Source organism: Scyliorhinus canicula, chromosome 17 (assembly GCF_902713615.1).
Source record: "Scyliorhinus canicula chromosome 17, sScyCan1.1, whole genome shotgun sequence".
Taxonomy (NCBI): Eukaryota; Metazoa; Chordata; class Chondrichthyes; order Carcharhiniformes; family Scyliorhinidae; genus Scyliorhinus; species Scyliorhinus canicula.
Window position 1 is genome coordinate 59760945 of NC_052162.1, and position 19168 is coordinate 59780112.

The 19168-nt window shown below is 44.9% G+C and overlaps 1 protein-coding gene across 5 annotated transcripts in view; it reads right to left on the reverse strand.

Moving 5' to 3' along the window:
* LOC119951340 (Krueppel-like factor 12) overlaps positions 1-19168 on the reverse strand; it is a 210150-nt gene that overhangs the window by 179331 nt on the left and 11651 nt on the right. For 3 of the 5 annotated variants that reach the window (XM_038774459.1, XM_038774461.1, XM_038774460.1), the window contains exon 2: positions 1823-1894. In XM_038774459.1, the coding sequence (XP_038630387.1) occupies positions 1823-1894 (72 nt within the window). Of the gene's footprint in view, positions 1-1822; positions 1895-13815; positions 13940-19168 lie in introns of those variants that run through there. The other 2 variants (XM_038774462.1, XM_038774465.1) reach the window with 2 other exon arrangements.

The window sequence follows — 19168 nt, forward strand, 5'->3', positions numbered from 1 at the left end:
CATTTTTGGACTTGGGGCGGCAAGGTGGCACAATGCCACCAATGCCTTTCACCAGTGCCTCCAGTGAGGGCAGCACAGTGGTGAAGTGGTTAGCACTGCTGCCTCACAGCGCCAGGGACCCGGATTCATTTCCAACCTTGGGTAACTGTCTGCGTAGAGTTTACCCTTTCTCCCCACGTCTGCGTGGTATACGCCCACAGTCCGGGTGGTCTGGTTTCCGCCCACAGTCCAAAGATGTGCAGGTTAGGAGGATTGGCCATGCTAAATTGCCCTTACTGTCCAGGAATGTGCAGGTTTGGTTAAGGGGTTATTGGGATAGGATGGAGAAGTGCGCTCAGGTGGAGTGCTGTGTCAGAGAGTCAGTGCAGACTCGATGGGCTGAATGGCTTCCTTCTGCACTGTAGGGATTCTATGTTCTATGACTCAAAAGTGAAGGATGCATGCCGAGTTGACATATTGACAGGTATCCAGCACAGTTGTAATTATTGTTTTGCCATCGTGTCATCACATCATGGTCTACAGTTGGATTATCCAAAGCATGTCTGATTTACATTTACGGAAAGAACTCTATGACATTTCTGGGGCAGCACGGTAGCATAGTGGTTAGCATAAATGCTTCACAGCTCCAGGGTCCCAGGTTCGATTCCCGGCTGGGTCACTGTCTGTGCGGAGTCTACACGTCCTCCCCGTGTGTGCGTGGGTTTTCTCCGGGTGCTCCGGTTTCCTCCCACAGTCCAAAGATGTGTGGGTTAGGTGGATTGGCCATGCTAAATTGCCCGTAGTGTCCTAAAAAAAGTAAGGTTAAGGGGGGTTTGTTGGGTTACGGGTATAGGGTGGATACGTGGGTTTGAGTAGGGTGATCATTGCTCGGCGCAACATCGAGGGCCGAAGGGCCTGTTCTGTGCTGTACTGTTCTATGTTCTATTTAGGTAGATCAAACCATGAGATGCCTACCAATGTTAAGACACAATCGAGTAAGGGAAATAACAACTACAGATATTCTGTGCCTTAAATAATCTGAGTCAGGACAGCAGCTCATCACAATTAGCTTTAGCGCCCCAAGCAGCGGGAACTCATCAAAGTTCGAAAGTTCCTTGTTTATGCACCATTTCTGGACTGTGATACGCCATTGTTCAATTGCTGCTGCCTCAGCTAATATGAAGATTCTGGTTCGGTAGCCACTGCTGTCCATGGAACCAGACAGAGGGGAGTGAGGAAGAGAAATAGAGGAGGGCAGGAGGAAAACTACTGAAGTGACAAGTCAGTCACCATGGACAGAAAGTCAAAACAAATCCTCTAATGGATGAGTGAGGCTGGGTGTTGCTATGCAACCACAGCATTAAACTTCATTACAATAACAGAGGTCTTGGGGCTGTGGCAGTTTTGGTAAATACTAAGTATAAAGGATAGTTAGAAATGTTGTGCCCAGAGGGGGGTGGTGGGGTGGGGGGCGCGGTTTAGGGAGGGGGGTAGATGGAGATAGATTATGTGGGATCAGTGAGTGGAGGAGGGGGGACTGGGGAACTGTGTGTGTAAGCCATGTTGGCTGGGTATGGTTGTTGGTTGGGGGAAGGTTATCAACTGAGTTATGTTTACATTTGAATTTGTTGTTATAAAATCATAAATGCCTTAATAAAATGTTTTCCAAAAAAATACGTTGTGCCTCTACTACTAAGTGAAATATCAATTTTACTTTTTTCCACTCTGCACCAACCGACATTTGCTAATGAAAAAGAAACGTAATTAGTATTATCTAAAGATATTTGTGCATTACACTGAAGTATTGGAGTATTATTTAAGCATCACTCAGAAATATCATTACCTCACTCTTCTGCTCCAGATTTTCTCCATTTGAACGATATAATTCAAGGATAGACGTTGAATTTGAGGAAAACTGTGAATAAACAGGAAATAATTAATTTGCTAATCCAATTTCAAAACTTCCAATGTTTTTAATCCCATCCTTTCCCACGGCTATATTTAAAAAAAAAAAAATTTTAGAGTACCCAATTCATTTTTTCCAATTAAGGGGCAATTTAGTGTGGCCAATCCACCTACACTGCACATCTCTGGGTTGTGGGGGCGAAATCCACGCAGACACAGGGAAATTGTGCAAACTCCACACGGACAGTGACCCAGAGCCGGGATCGAGCCTGGGACCTCGGCGCCGTGAGGCAGCAGTGCCAACCCCTGCGCCACCGTGCTGCCCTTTGCCACTGCTATTTTGATGATTTTCTTTTTCCAGTATCGCCTTCCCTCTCACTCTAATATTAGAATTCTCACTTGTTATCTCACTTGTTATCAAGCCAGAGGATTCACTCATTTGATTATACTATTACCTCCATTGCCTACAGGCATTTCAGATGACACTGTTAATAATAGTAATTTGGAGGAAACAAATGCTGGTCAAATTAAAATTGCAAGCAAGAAGATTGGAACCCAATACATGGGAAATGGAGAAATGTTGGCTGGTATTTCTCTTTCATGGAGGTTTTGAGGAAACAACAAATTCTCTCATTGTTCCATTTTATTTGTTTCATTTAACTGCATTTGTGTTCGAATCCCAATCATGTCATTTGGCAAAAGGGTTGGGAAATGTCTGCTAAAACCAGTCACAACTTTAATGGCAGCCCAAAGCACCAGTGCCTTCTTTCTTAACGAAAGTGGCATTATAGGATGAGGGGTATTATTCCTAGCCCATTTCTCAATCTCAGTTTTAGATCCAATCCTGTTTGTTCAAAAAGCCTCATACCGAAAACAAAACACACTAAACTAAAATGGGCTATGATTGATTACAAGTGTTCATCACCGAAGAAAGAAATTGGACGTATACATGCAGTTGTTGGAACGACAATTAATGCTATAAAGTCTTAACTCTCTACAGGATAATGCTTTGGTTTTTAAATGAACAAAAAAAAAGGACCTACATTTTATAACTTAATATGCCCCAAACCAAGTAAATTAATTGATATGTGAAAATCAAACTGGTCCAGCTTCAAGACAGTGCGTGGGGAAACTGAACCAATTTGTAAGAAAGTGAGCTAAACTGATGTTTAACTGTAAAGATATCAAAGCCACGTGGCATGAAAATACATGCACGTATGCCCCTTATACATTACACCACCATTACTGACACTGGCAGCACTGCTGCCTATGGAACAGCTGTTTTCCCTCAGGCTACTGAACAGGTAGTGGCACCACTAATTGCAAATATTTGCTTCTTGTCAATTTTATCTTCTCTCCTTGCCTGAGAAGCTTGCTTTTTACTGGGATACAGATACACATAAAAACCCACTCCAAAGACGGACTTACACCTTGGAGGCCCCGCAATCTCCCTCTTTGTGGGGGCCCAGGTCATGCCCTGCCCCAAATGACATCAAGCCCTGCTCCCAATTAGGTCAAGCCCTCCAGACCCCACTCACCCTCAGCTCACACAATGCAAGGCACAGAAAGCCAAAATCTCACCCTCATTGCCAGGTCCAGTTGCTACCCAGCCCTCTCACTCTCAGCTCTGCCTGGCTCCGGCAGCACGGTGGCGCAGTGGGTTAGCCCTGCTGCCTCACGGCGCTGAGGTCCCAGATACGATCCCAGCTCTGGGTCACTGTCCATGTGGAGTTTGCACATTCTCCCCGTGTTTGCGTGGGTTCCCCCCACACAACCCAAAGATGTGCAGGATAGGTGAATTGGCCACTCTAAATTGCCCCTCAACTGGAAAAAAATTAATTGGGTATTCTAAATTTATTTTTTTTAAAAGCTTTGCCTGGCTGGCCTCTGGCTCTGATCAAGTAAGCCTACTCCCGCTGACCACTTCTCCCCGATTCCCTGAGACAAGATGCCAGCGCTTGCCTGGTCTTCTTCATACCTCCCAACTGGTGCTCTGTTCACCTCTCACTCAGTCTGAAGCTTCGATCCTGAACAGCCACATGCAAGGACTTCTGCTAGGAATAATGGAATCGCCAGCAACAGCAGAAATCCTGGCCCCCTTTCTTCATCCAGAAGTATGAGGCCAATTGCTGCACCTCAGTTCATACCATGCTTCAGATTAACTGACTCTACACAGACCCAGAATCAAATCTGTGAACATCTCACCTGTGTAATTTAAGAGCTGCGTTGGATTTTTATCTCCTGCGCTTGTGAGAAACCATCTTGCATTGTGATAAAACTGGAGGGTGGAATGGGTTTCCACATTATCTTCCCACCTCGAGAACATGATTGGAGCCAAGCTCAAATCGATGGAATTAAACTCTACTATGTGAGAACTCCAAAAGTCAGTTTTGTGTCAACTCCTTTCTTATTGGATGTGTTCCCACGGCACAAAACTGCAAATAATTAGCAATCCTGATAATTGTGATGAATTATGGCATCCTTCTATCGTAAAGTAGATATATTTCACATTTTATCCGTGAGATGTATAAATTACTTAATACTCAGGTTGGAAATGCGGGATAAGATGAAGAAAATGACTTTCCCAAAAGGTAATTACAAACTTGGAACATATATATGTTTTCATAGACTTTGTGCAGCAGGCGCAATGAGTTGGTAAACAGTGTATACGGACCTTTACAGGTCGAATGGTTCCATTCCCACTCTGCACAATAATTGAACGTGGTGACCTTGGGCTAGCAAAGTTTTTATTTTTAACATCATGGCTCCTGCTCTTAATTGATAGCCAAAGAGTGTGTTGGAAAATGGAATGGATCAGGACTCACGTGTGATGGTCACAACTAGACAGTCAGACTACACACCTACACACCCACACACCAAGAGTGACAATCTTGCACAGGAGAATGTAAAAGCATGAATAATTCTCTCTTCCATGAAGGAGAAATGATGTGGAGATGCTGGTGTTGGACTGGAGTAAGCACAGTAAGAAGTCTTACAGCACCAGGTTAAAGTCCAACAAGTTTGTTTCAAATCACTAGCTTTCGGAGCACTGCTCCTTCCTCAGGAGAATGAAGAGGTAGGTTTCAGAAACATATATATGGACAAAGTCAAAGATGCAAGACAATACTTTGAATGCAAGCATTTGCAGGTAATTAAGTATTTACAGATCCAGAGAGAGGGGTAATCCCAGGTTAAAGAGGTGCGAATTGTCTCAAGCCAGGACAGTTGGTAGTGTTTCGCAAGCCCAAGCCTGATGTTTGGGGGTGGGGGGGGTGAATGTAATGCGACATGAATCCAAGGTCCCGGTTGAGGCCGTACACATGTGTGTGGAACTTGGCTATAGGTTTCTGCTCGGCGATTCTGCGTTGTCACGCGTCCTGAAGGCTGCCTTGGAGAACGCTTACCCGAAGATCAGAGGCTGAATGCCCTTGACTGCTGAAGTGTTCCCAAACTGGAAGGGAACATTCCTGCCTGGCGATTGTCGCACAATGTCCGTTCATCCGCTGTTTTCAGCGCCTGCATGGTCTCGCCAATGTACCACGCTTCGGGACATCCTTTCCTTCAACGTATGAGGTAGACAATGTTGGCCGAGTCGCACGAGTATGTACTGCGTACCTTTTTGTATCCAATTATTTTTTTCCAATTAAGGGGCAATTCAGCGTGGCCAATCCACCGAACCTGCACATCTTTGGGTTGTGGGGGTGAAACCCACGCAGGCACGGGGAGAACGTGCAAACTCCACACGGACAGTGACCCAGGGCTGGGATTTGAACCCGGGTCCTCAGCGATGTAGGCAGCAATGCTAACCACTGTGCTGCCCTATGTACTGCGTACCTGGTGGGTGATGTTCTCACATGTAATGGTTGTACCCATGTCGATGATCTGGCACGTCTTGCAGAGATTGCCATGGCAGGGTTGTGTGGTGCCGTAGTCGCTGTTCTGAAGGCTGGGTAGTTTGCTGCAAACAATAGTTTGTTTGAGTTTGTGCGGTTGTTTGAAGGCAAGTAGTGTGGGGTGTGGGGATGACCTTGGCAAGATGTACGTCTTCATCGATGACGTGTTGAAGGCTGCGAAGATGTTGTAGTTTCTCCACGGGACACAACTGTCAGAGTACCCTTCGTCGTCCAGTACTCACCCGCTGACCCCCCACCCCCACCTCCCTCCTGCAGCTCCCACACCCGCGCAGGGTACACTCTGGCCCGATTACCTCCATGCAAAAAATACCAGCTCAGCACCTTGGCAGTGCCAGCCCACAAGGGCTGTTCCATCTGGTCCCTATTTGTGGAGGCCAGCACTGAACTGTGCTCTCCCAACATCTCCAAGATGACGGGGTTAGAGTTCATGTCTTTCTTTGATCTTGGGAACACATAGTAAAGTGAGACTAGCTATGTCACTGTAACATGCAAATTTGCCAGAAAGTCATCCCACCCACGACGGGCGGGATTCACATCACAACGTCTTGCGAGATCGCATTAAATCTTGCGAGTTGTGGTTAGCCGGGTAGATCCCGGAAGTGGGAATTCCCAGCATCTACTGGTGGCGTTGCGCTGCTTTTCAGGCGCAACTTGACTGGTAGATCCTGTCCAATGTTTGGGTCAAAAATAAACTGAAACTAAAATAAATGTTGAAGGTTTTAAGAATGAAACAACTGCTGAGCAAAAGTACAGCCATACCCTCATAATAAATTGTTACGTTAAAAAGGAGTATGTAATACAAATAACCAGCATGCGAGAGGACCAGTGCATGTGGGTGGAGTGAGTGAGTGAGTGTGTGTGTGTGTATGTGGTGGCGTGATGGGGGAAGAGTAAGAAACGTGAGACTGGGCGTAGGGCAGACACCCTCCCTCCCACATATGCACCATGGCAGTATCCCGGGCCCCCAACTCCGACTCCCCCCCCCCCCAGGGCTTCAGGTCAGATGGACCTGGCTGCCTGGGCTCTGGCCTCGTTGTTTATTTGCTTCTCTCGGCCCCTCAGCCCTCTGCATACTCACCACTGCAGTGTTCACTTTTCCTCCAATCACAGTTCTGCTCCCTCATTTGCTGCTGATAGGCGGACTAGTGAGAAAAGCGGGAGAGAACCAGCCTGTGATTGGAGGAGCAGCTCCAAGAATAATCTTCAATTGAAATTCACCTCTTGGACCGACATTTTGAAAACTGGTGCCAGGAGCCCCATACAGGAGTTTTGCAGACCACCTCGGCCCCCAGGTCGTACTTTGGACATGTCTAGTCTCGGAATATAAACTTTTCTTCATACTGCAATATCAGTATATTCTCCATTCTGACATTCCGAATTCCCAATCACCAGTATTCAGTAAAATGCAAATTACATTGTTGAACCAAATAATCAGAATTACCACTTGCAGTCTGAGAGACAGAGAGAGAGACAGACAGAGAGAGAGACAGAGAGAGAGAGAGAGAGACAGAGAGCGAGAGAGAGCGAGACAGAGAGATAACACAAAGAACACAGCTAATGAGTCCAAATGACAGGGTGAAGTATCAAAAATGGTTCTGTGAAATATGTTGACTTCAGCACTTGGGTAATAAACCCTTTGTAATACCGAGGCTGCATAACACCGGATTAAAGTTCATTTAAGTACACAACACCCCGCAAAGAAAGCCAATGGTGATCCACACATTGTACATACTAGCATCTAACACAGGAGAGAAGGGGCACCGGAGAATCCACAGAATAAAACAAGATAAACACACCACCTATTACGATTCTGGAATGAACAGTTTTGGAATGGGTTCATTCTTGCTACCAGTAAGGGTGTGGCAAAGTTTTAAAATTGGTTTCAACACTTGCGACTAGTTTAAACTTTTGTTACCTCCCAGTTCCTGGTCCCCACCCACCCCTCCCCCAAACTCCGGCTCCAAAAACACAGTTCGGAACATTATCAGAGCTTTGACGAGCCATCATCTACCACCACCCTGCCACACCCAATTAACTGTTTAATGTCAGCTCGATCCACAAAAACCTAAACAGTTCCAATCTGATCTTTGCACCTCACTATGGGAACAGATTAAAGTCTGCCTTATTAGGTACAGGAAGAGAAACAACATGAACTCATTTTGACAGTGATAATTACTCACCTGTACAGTAGACCATTGTATCCCTGATATTGACATGTTGTCTTTGTGGGTTTCCTCCCACAATCCAAAAATGTGCAGGTTAGGTGAATTCACCATGCTAAAATTGCCCCTTAGTGCCCAAAGGTTAGTAGGTGGGGTTATTGGGTTATGGGGGATAGGGTGAGTGTGGGTGAGCAGAGGAAGGGAGCTCTTTCGGAGGGTTGGTGCAAACTAGATGGGCCAAATGGCTCTTCCTGCAGTGTAGTGATAACAAAAAAACTCACCTCAACATTATTTCACATGGAATGAAAGCAAGCCATGTGTCAATAATTATCTGCATCTATTTGCCTTTTTTAAAATATATGGGTACCATATTTGCCTATTTTAATCTAATGATACCTCATAGGCATCTATTCCCTGCCCAAAAGCTCACACGTGTACAGTGGCCATTTGGATACAGTGCCAAAGAAAGAGACATATATTCTGCAACTGAATCCCAGCATACATCACAGCTTTTAGAAAATTACAATCATAATAATATATAAATTATCCAAACAATGTTTCTTTCCAACCCCCTTAACCTTTTTTCTTCCTTCAAAGTGCAACTTCATACTGGTGTACTATTTTTTTTACACATGCATCGTCCATTTTCCTGTATTCCTAGGTTCAAAGGTCAATTTTAACACTCTGGGAAAAGACAGCTAACACAGCATAAAGGCAGATTAAATCTGTAACCATCCTGATATATCTGACTTGGTTATCTGGGCAAGTCAATTGGCAGCAATTAACAGTGTTCTGAAAAAGAGCATTTCAAATAGTCACTGATCCAATATAGAGATTAATCCAATGCACTCCTTTGGGAATCAAATTTCTCTTCGCACAAAATGAATGGCAGTTGTTCATCCTTATATTAAGTATGCAGTTGAATTGTCATTTACCCAGCATAAATTGCACATTGAGCAGTGCAGATGGAGGGAAATTCATGTTCAATAAAACACAGAAACAATACAAATAACCAGACTTATTGGAGATCTTGGGATAGAGTGTAAACATGACCAGGAGGTCAAGCAGTTGTGGACATCCATCGTTCATGGAGCAACTGGAAAAATGTTCTCTGATAAAAAGAAAAAACGGTGCATCGCGATAGGTGCAGTTTAGGATATGCGATCGGAATTGATCCAATAACCCACTAAAATTGCAAAAGGGAAGGAATGAAGGTTGTTGATGAAACATACCAAAAAAGGATAACCTAGATCAGTCATTCTCAAACTGGGTTCTGCAGCGGCTTTCCAAGGTTTGATGAAATAATGATATTGAGCTTACTGAGCAGGGTTGGTCTTATGGGTTGGCGACCAGAAAGGGCTGGGGGCAGTGCTTCATGCGAGCCAGGAGCAGAGTGCAGCCGCCACGCGGCACTGCAGCATAGTGGCTAGCACTGTTGCTTCACAGTGCCAGAGTCCCAGGTCTGATCCCCGGCTTGGGTCTCTTTGTGTAGTCTGCACATTCTCCCCGTGTCTGCGTTGGTTTTCTCCGGGTGCTCCGGTTTCCTCCCACAGGTCCCGAAATATGTAATTTGGACATTCTGAATTCTCTCTGTGTACCCAAACAGGTGTCAGAATGTGGCGACTAGGGGCTTTTCACAGTAACTTCATTGCAGTGTTAATGTAAGCCTACTTGTGACAATAATAAAAGATTATTATGTTTAGTGCAGAATGGGCTAGTTATCTTACAAGGAGGGATGCACACATCTGTACTGAGAGAGGAATGAAGATCACGACATCTTTAAGTATCTGCTTTCTTATAAGCATTATTAAAACACACATTGCACACCGGACTTTCATACAGTACAATACAAGGTTTATTAATTGAGGTGGATCTGTGATTCCTAATTGATTTGGAAAGGTGGGATGGGGTGGTGGGGGTCCTTCAAACAAAACGTTGGCAATCAATGATCTGATAGATGCGAATGGGAAGTCATCAGTATTTAAATAAAGAGCTGACAATTATAATGTACTGAATCAGCTCTCAATCTGCAGCCTAGATGCTTTCAGGTAAACTATGCAGAAGATAATTCAACTGCTCATTTAATGCATATTGCTCATCTTGTCGAAAAAGGCTTTGAGCAGAAAGTGCCAAGTACTGTCAGTGATTTTCCTACTGCTCATGAATTACTGAGTACTTTTTGCTGAGGAGCACAAAGGCATAGCAGGGCTCTGAACTACTTTTCAATCTCCTATCTCACAGAAGCCACCTGTTCAACCCATTTTCACCCTTGAATAGGTGATGACCAAATGATTCTCAAGTTACAGACATACTTTGTAAATGATGAAGGAGCAAACAAATTTTTTTGATTGTAGTAGTCACACTGCAATCATACATTTGATGTATTTTTCCGTTGAACTCCATGCCATGTTACAGATGCTCGAATGATCACAAGGTTGCAGTCAAGAGCACCTTGCAGAGTGTCCGGTATGTGGCCATCACAGCCAACGCAGCTGCCAAAAGGTGTCTGCATACCAAGAAACCTGCCACAGTGACACTATTCAAAATTGTCCTTTTCAATTTGATGGTAGGCCTCAGAGGGCCCCTTTCGCTCCGTTAAAGCACTCACTGAGGCAACATGGGTGTGTGCGTGGGTTTCCTCCGGGTGCTCCGGTTTCCTCCCACAGTCCAAAGATGTGCGGGTTAGGTGGATTGGCCATTCTAAATTGTCCGTAGTGTCCTAAAAAATAAGGTTAAGGGAGGGGGGGTTGTTGGGTTACGGGTATAGGGTGGATACGTGGGTTTGAGTAGGGTGATCATGGCTCGGCACAACATCGAGGGCCGAAGGGCCTGTTTTGTGCTGTACTGTTCTATGTTCTATGTTCTATGGGGAACCATTAAGGCAGCTCCTTCATTGCTTAACATACATGACCAAACTACAGCAGTACACACTTCCTATTTGCAACTTACTTGCAGCTCAAAACTGGAAGCCTGGTCACACAGCTTTAAAGGAGTTCTCGGAAACTTTCTTCCTACAAAAGCTAGCGGGGTTCATTTGCGGCATGGTAGCACAGTGGTTAGCACTGTTGCTTCACAGTGCTAAGGTCCCAGGTTCGATTCCCGGCTTGGGTCACTGTCTGTGGAGTCTGCACGTACTCCCCATGTCTGCGTGGGTTTACTCCGGGTGTTCCGGTTTCCTGCCACAAGTCCCGAAAGATGTGCTGTTAGGTGAATTGGACATTCTGAATTCTCCCCGTGTACCCGAACAGGTGCCGGAATGTGGCGACTAGGGAGTTTTCACAGTAACTTCATTGCAGTGTTAATATAAGCCTACTTGTGACATTAATAAAGATTATTATTTACACATGCATTGAAATAGACATTCGAGTAACACTATAGGTGCTCCGAACGTTTATAACATCGGCATCCCGTTTGCTTGCAATCAATTTTAAGCCCATGTAACCACTTCAAGCAGGCAGTTGTTGAAGTCAAAGAAAGTAAAGACAAACCTGGCAGATTAGTACTACCCTTCTCCTAGGTCTTCTTCCTAAACGTAGTCAAAGGCACAAAATCTGGCATAGAATGATATGCAAGCTTGGCCTAGGCTACTACCAGAATTCAAAGATCACCAATGAAAAGCATTGTTGCATACAATGTTGTGTAAGTATCACTGGAAGGAGTATCACGGATCTAACATTTAATAACAATGTTATTCTTCTGTTTCACTTCCCACCATACAGCATCCTCCCAAACACCAGCAGGGTCATCCATTTAGATAGTCAGCTTGAAACAACAGCAACAGCGGAATCCCAACTACACAATTGAGGAACAGCAAGTGGTTGTGGCTGTGCTGAAGCAGGAACCTGCTCGCCCGAAGGCCAGCCCCCTCGTCCTTCCCCAACTACAGAGCCCGCAGATCAGCACTTCCATTGGCTCTCCATATAAAAGAGCTGCTACCAGAGTACAGTTGTCATCTGGAAATCTTTGATACTGTGTAAGCTGTGGCAGTGAAGGAGACCAGCAGCTACAGCTCTGTAATAATGAACAAGTATTTATCAGCAATCCACTGGGGAATACAAGGCAACATCTGCAGCAATGCCTTTTGTCAGAGTTCAGGTTAAAAGTATCGCTTAGAAATGTCTAGGTTGCAATATTTCAGGCCTTTTGCTCAAATTCGCAAAAGGTTCCCAACAGGCTTACATATATTGCTGGGGCATATTGAAAGAGACATTAAATAGAACTTCACAAGCAACAACCCCCCCTCCCTCCCCTCCCCCGTCCCTCCCCCACCCCGTTGCCCATAGCTGTGCTCTTTCACAGATCAATGGACAGTCGGAGGTACCAACATATAACTGGAATAAGCATGGTGTTGCTACATCTGATACCGTCCCACTGCTAAATCACATAATACTCTTTTAAAGTATTTCCTATCTCAGGATAGGAGTACTGCTGGCAAGGGCAGCACATACAACCCACCCCTATGTTCCCTTGGGAAAGTGGTGGCATGCCCCCTTCTCCGATTGCTGGCAGTTCTACACCAGGGGCGCAGGTTATGCAGAAGATTGCAGCAGATGGCACAACTCCACATTTGCCTCCCTGATGGACAAGGACCCTAGACTTCAAAGCCAATTGTCATCAGACATTTCCAATATAGAGTGTTAAGCTTGGTTTTGTGGTTTTGAAATCAACCACAAATCCAGGCAGTGGAGCACAAAAAGCCAGGCCTCCAGGAAATGCTGCATCCTCAGAGGTACTCCATCTCTGTTGAACATTAAATCAAGTCCCCCACCCCAATGGACATACAAAAAAAATCCAAAGCATTGTGAAGAAGAGGAATTCTCCTGGTCAATATTTATATCTCTCAGCCACTGCCACCAAACCAAATTAACTGGCTGTTTGCCTTCTTGTTGTATGTTGGATCATTGTGTGTACAAATTGGCTGCTTGTTTGCCCATTTAACAACAGTAAATACCATCAAACTAATCCACCTGATCCAAAGTGTTTTAGCGCACTCGGAGATTTTGTTGCAGCAACCAAAAGTATCTTACTTCTCCTTTAAAAAGTCACTTGATGGACCAAAGCTGCACATTTATGTCACCATTCATAAGCACAGTGAGATCCCATCCAAAAGAACAACATTTTGCATTTGACCTCCACACCATCAGATTTATATATCACTGATTATAATGGTGATATGTGCAAGAACAGCTTTTGTCAGCTAAAGTGGCCAGCTGGACATAATGCAAGCATTCTGAAAATCATTGAAGCCACCCCAAAAATCTCCAAAAACGTCTAAATCATATACCGTTAAAGGAGAACTGCAAGAAACGACACATGGTCTTAAAGTGGCCCAGTAGATGTTTAACGAGGCCCTACGTTATGATTCAGTGTGGTGGGGGAGGGGCAGTGCTCTGGCCCCCCTGAATAAGTTAATTTATCCAAAATAGGGGGACACAAAAAGGAGACAATTCACTCAGCTAGCAAAGCAAAAATACATGAGCTGAAAACGGTCTGAGAACACCGCATGAAAAAAGATAGAATAACTAGGCAGTTAAGCATTTTTTTTTTAAGTGTGTAACTGGAAAATTAGAAGAGAATGGAAACAGGAGAGAGAGAGAGAGAGAGAGTTATGGGTAACGTTAAACTCAGAATAGAAGTGATGCAGTTACTGAGGCACATCAGAAACACGCTATGGGAGGTTGGTGAAAGACTGCAGCATTTCCTGGAATAGTGGAGTGTTGCTTTAAGGGCCTAGCAGAAATTTTACTTGTAGTCATTCTCAGCATGTTAAAATATTGCTTCTCCATGCCTTCATCTGACATACAGAAAACCATCACAGCACAAGGCTAACAACCAAGCATACAGCATTAACTGACCTGATGTTTCACATGGTCCTGTACATTTGTTTTTTTTTAAAAAGGAAACTTCTTACATTGCTGGTTTTCTGAGCCTAGTCTATTCTTCCGCCCACTGCACTTGTCAGCATTCGTCAGCAATCACATGACAGCTTACTGCACTGCTGGTCAGTGGGTGGGACATCTGCTGAAGCAAGACAATACAAACGGCCTCTGCTTCAACCTACAGCAGATGCCCAGAATCTGCAATGGTTTGAAACAGGGGAACTTGGGACTTAACCACAAATGTTGTAAACAAAGACGTCCCAAGAAATACTGACTGTATAAACTGAACCTAAAGCTAGAATTCTCTTACCAGACTGTCAGCCACCATTTGCGCCTGTACAATTACCCTTCCCTGCATTCCAAAACAATTATCTTCTTTCATAGTTCAAAATCCTCAACATACCACTTCAGTGGGCCTCAGTCACCATGCCCAGGGAAAAGAAACAGAAATCACACTACAAAGTTAAAGGCCCAATTATATATTTGGAAGGTGACCCTCACATGACCCCTTACACTCATCCCACATAAACTATCTGACCATCGTTATAGTGTCAGGCTTTCAATAGAATTGTTGCGGCGAAGAAGGCAGACATTTAGCTCATTGCGTCTGCACTGGTTCACCAAGCCAGCATCCATACCTTAGTGCCATTCCCCTGCCTTACCATACCCCTGCACATTGCGTCTATTCAAGTAGTCATCTAACACCCTCTTAAAAGCCTCAGTTGAACCTGCCTCCACCACACTTCCAGACAGTGCATTGCAGACCCGAACCACTCATTGTATGAAAACCTTCTCATATCACATTTGTTTCTTTTGCAAATCACTTTAAAATCGGTGATAAAAGCACCGGATGCTGGAAATCTGAAATAAAAACAAAACATGCTGGAAAAACTCAGCAGGTCTGACAGCATCTGTGGAGAGAAAAACACTGAACGTTTCAAGTCCATTGATCCTTCTGCAGAACTGAAAATGGATAGAAATGTGATTATTTATATACTGGGAGGGGGACGGGGACAGAATTAAAAGTCAGTGATAGGTTGGAACTAAGGAGAGATTGGCAAAGATGTCATTGACATGAGACATGGTCCCATTAGAGCAGGGGTGGGCAAACTACGGCCCCTGGGCCGCATGCGGCCCGCCAAAGGTCTTTATGCGGCCCACCAAGTCATTAAAAAAAAATTATTTTTAAAAAATTTTTTTTTTTTAATTTTTAATTTTTTTTTAAGGTTAATGGGGGGGGGGCTGTTGGGTTACTTACTGGTATAGGGTGGATACGTTGACTTGAGTAGGGTGATCATTGCTCGGCACAACGTCGAGGGCCGAAGGGCCTGTTCTGTGCTCTACTGTTCTATGTTCTATATGAGGCGCCCAGAATCATAACCGGGTGAAGTAATTATTTTACTTAATATACTATGCGGCCCTTTAAAATTGTGAATTTCTGAATGTGGCCCTTGCACGGAAAAGTTTGCCCACCCCTGCATTAGAGTGTTAATAGTGACAAAGGTAGGATTGTGGAATGTGTTAATAGGAAAGCAGAGATCAATGCTCAGTGGGAAAAGCAAGGGACAGTGGCCATGGGGATTGGGGCAGTTTTGGAACATGCCAGGGAATCTGAATACAGAAAAGAATATGGGGATGGGGGGGTAGAAGAAGTCAAGATGGAGGGGACGGTTTACAGCCTGAAAAGTTGTTGAACTCAATGTTGAGTCCAGAGGGCTGTAAGATGCCTAATTGGAAGATGTGTTGTTCTTCCAGTTTGTGTTGGTAGTGCTGGCTACCTTAGCCATTTTAACAAACTGAATACGTTGATAAATGTGCAATGTAAAAACACGGCAAATGTAGCAATCTAGAATGCTCTTTCAAATAGCTAGTTCAGGCTCAATGGGCCGAAGGGTCTCCTTTTGCATTGTAAAAGTTCTGTGAGTGTGCCCTCCAGGATCAGTAAACATTCAAATAAAGAAGAACGGGAATGGATATGGCATTTACTCTGCACATGCAAGCCATTCAGTGGCTGTGAGGTGACCATTGTGACATCCCAGCAGAAGCAATCCTATCCTCGCTCATTCTCCCAGCCAGGGAAACAGGAAACTCAACTGATTTTGCTTACTCCCTACACCAACAGGCACTAAAGCAAAAGTAATACCAACATCACTGCCCTGGCTGAGATCAACAAACTCGTTAGGTGCCAGATACTGAACCCAAAAGCTTCTTCATCCCTCAAAGGTGTACTCTGGAAGATTTAGTGCAACATAAAATGTAGCTTTGACAAAGTCATCCAGACTCAAAACGTTAGCTCCCTTTTCTCTCCACAGAGGCTATCATGTCTGCTGGGATTGTCCAGTATTTTCTGTTTTTGTTTCACATACCAGGGCACTAATACCACAAGGCATTCTGTGAGTGTTAATGCAGATACCCAATCTAACCTATTGTGTTTACTACAGTACTGTTTACTGGCACAGGAGGCCAGATACACAATTTATAATCTATAGATTTAAATTCCAATTTTAGAACAAACATCCACAGGTAGAATTTCCACAATAATCAAGGCATTATATCCAATTATATAAGCATCTATACCAATTTTGCCAATGTCAAGTTAATCATACAATTATGGTGTAACAAACTATATAGTCATTTAAATGCAGAACAGAAATCCCTTCCAGCATTTTCCGGACTTGTCAAATGCCTTTATCAGCAATATATTTACAGTTGTTATCTGCTACATTGAATCAAGAAGCACAACATTAATTTCAATATGCATTGACTGTCAAATGGATATTTAGTTTTATCATGAAATCACAAGCAAGTGACTAGAGAACAATTCTTGGAATATGGTAATAAATCTGAGTGACAAATGGCCTCCTTCAAGGGGCACTTCTTTCAAAGCTTGCAGAGTGTGGAAAAATTATATTCCACCTGTGGCTGTGGGGTTTAGGACAGGCAAAGTCCAGTTGCAAGGCAATCTAGTTGGAATGGCGGATAGGATGGGTCATTAACCATGGAAGAAGGCAAGCTATCTCTTCCTGTCAGTATGACAATTCCCATATTACCAAAATAATTTGCCTTCTGCCACCAACACAATTGAGTTATATTGCAATTATATGATTTAAATGGAACCAAGAGCGGAGTCTTGCTAGAATTTGGAAAAGTGTCAGGCTCAGACTGAAAACCGAAGTGTAACTCTCCAGTTGCTCAGATCAGTTTCACTACAGATCTCGCGCCCTTTTTTTAAAAAGAGTGGGCGTGGTTTACGGCATCATTCTAGCAGGGCGGGGCCTGATAGAAGCGGCAACTGATTCCAGAGAGACCTGGGGATGATCTTTAATGGGCACCTTGATGGGCCCTGAAACCTAACAGCCCGCAGCCCCTACCACGGAGGTATCCACAACCTGACCCCGACATTCATCATCATCATACACTGCCCCGGACAATCATCACCAGCATTCCACCATCCCCTGCTCCCCACCTCGATACTCATCGCCGTCAGTCCACCCCCTACCCCTCCGATAATCATTTTTTAAAAATAAATTTAGAGTACCCAATTATTATTTTCCAATTCAGGGGCAATTTAGCATGGCCAATCCACCTAACCTGCTTTGGGTTGTGGGGGTGAAACCCACAGACACTGGGAAAATATGCAAACTCCACACGGATGGTGACCCAGGGCTGGGATCAAACCCAGTGCCATAGGCAACAGTGCTAAACCAATGCGCCACCATGCCGTCCTACCTCCGATAATCATTGATGGTATTCCCCTCCTCTCCACCTGCCCCCCCCCCCCCCGCCTCGACAATCATAGTCAAAATTCCCCAAACCCCCTCCCACTGCAGAAGTAGCGCCAGCATTCCCCCCCCCCCCCCCCCCCCCCCCCCACTCAGTGACCATTTTCCTCCCCATGGTCTCCCACTAGGAGCCCACCCTATCACTCCACTCGACTGATTCTAGGATGGCCAAGCCTGTTGTAAACCTTGCCAGTGTGATGGTATGAATACTTAGTGAGGGGGGAAATCATGTGGGGGGGGGCTGTTAATAATACTCAAATGAATTACAATCTATTCTCCCGAGAGATTCACATTTCCCGATTCTGGATTTTGCGCCCGCGGCGCCATTCCTGCGCCTAGCTAGCATGGGCTCAAAAATCACCCCCTAAATCTCTACCACTGGGCAATATGCCTTCGCTAGGAGTACAAAAATGTCATCCGTTCTTATATGTCATTGTTAGGATATTACAGTGCACAAGTAATTGAAGATACTTATTTGAGCTGTGTCTATTTAACAATTTTTTAAAAATCAACATTTCTTCAAAGTCATTAACCTGAAATGTTAAGTCTGTTTTTCTTTTCCACAGATGTTACCTGACCTGCTGAGTATTTCCAGCATTTTCTGTTTTTAATTTAATATTTCTTTGAAATGCCTTTTGATGCACAATCAATGACTACTAAAGCGAGGTTGCAGTACAACTGAAGGCTTTAATAAGCTAGATGTTTTCCCCAGCAGCTCAGGTACAGAAAGGAAGCTGCTGGGGCAGCACGGGCTCTTATACCCCGCCTTGCAGGGCGGAGCTACCATACAGGCTCGACCAATAGAAAACATATATTATCTACCAATGGTGTTCCAGCATTACGAGGTACCGTAATACCTCTACACAGACTACCACATTCACCCCTTGTTTAAAAAAAAGAGTCTGACGGGGGTGGGGGCTTGGTATTACAACATGGTAACGTGGTAGAAGTTATGGTTATGAAGATACCATTATGCCTCCGTACAGCGTTTTGCCTTATTATCGTAACTATTTACAATTTTACAGTTAACTATATCCACGTTAAAATGAAGCAATCAGTCGATTGAGGGCCTTGGTCGTCCTCTGTGATCATCGAAGCTTCGGTGGTGACGCCGGTGGAGGTTCGGGCGTCAGTGACTCCGGGAGCGTGGTTTCGATCTCTGTGGCAGCTTCAACACCCCTAGACGGCGCTGGTGGGGGAGCTGATTGACCTAGGAAGGGAGCATCTGCGAGGTGTGTCGGTGAGCGGGGGGGCCTAGATGGGGCCGGCAGAAGGACTGATCCTCCTGGGAAGGGGGCAGCTGTAAGGTGCCCCGGTGGGATAGTGGGTGGACTGGTGGCGGGGGTGTGCGCGGGGATCCGGCGGGCGCCAGGTCTCGTAGGGAGACCTTGTCTTGTCGGCCGACGGGGTACGCCACGTAGGCGTACTGGGGGTTAGCGTGGAGAAGATGGACCCTCTCGACCAACGGGTCCGACTTGTGCGCCCGCACGTGTTTTTGGAGCAGGATGGGTCCGGGGGCTGCCAGCCAGGTCGGGAGCGAGTTACCG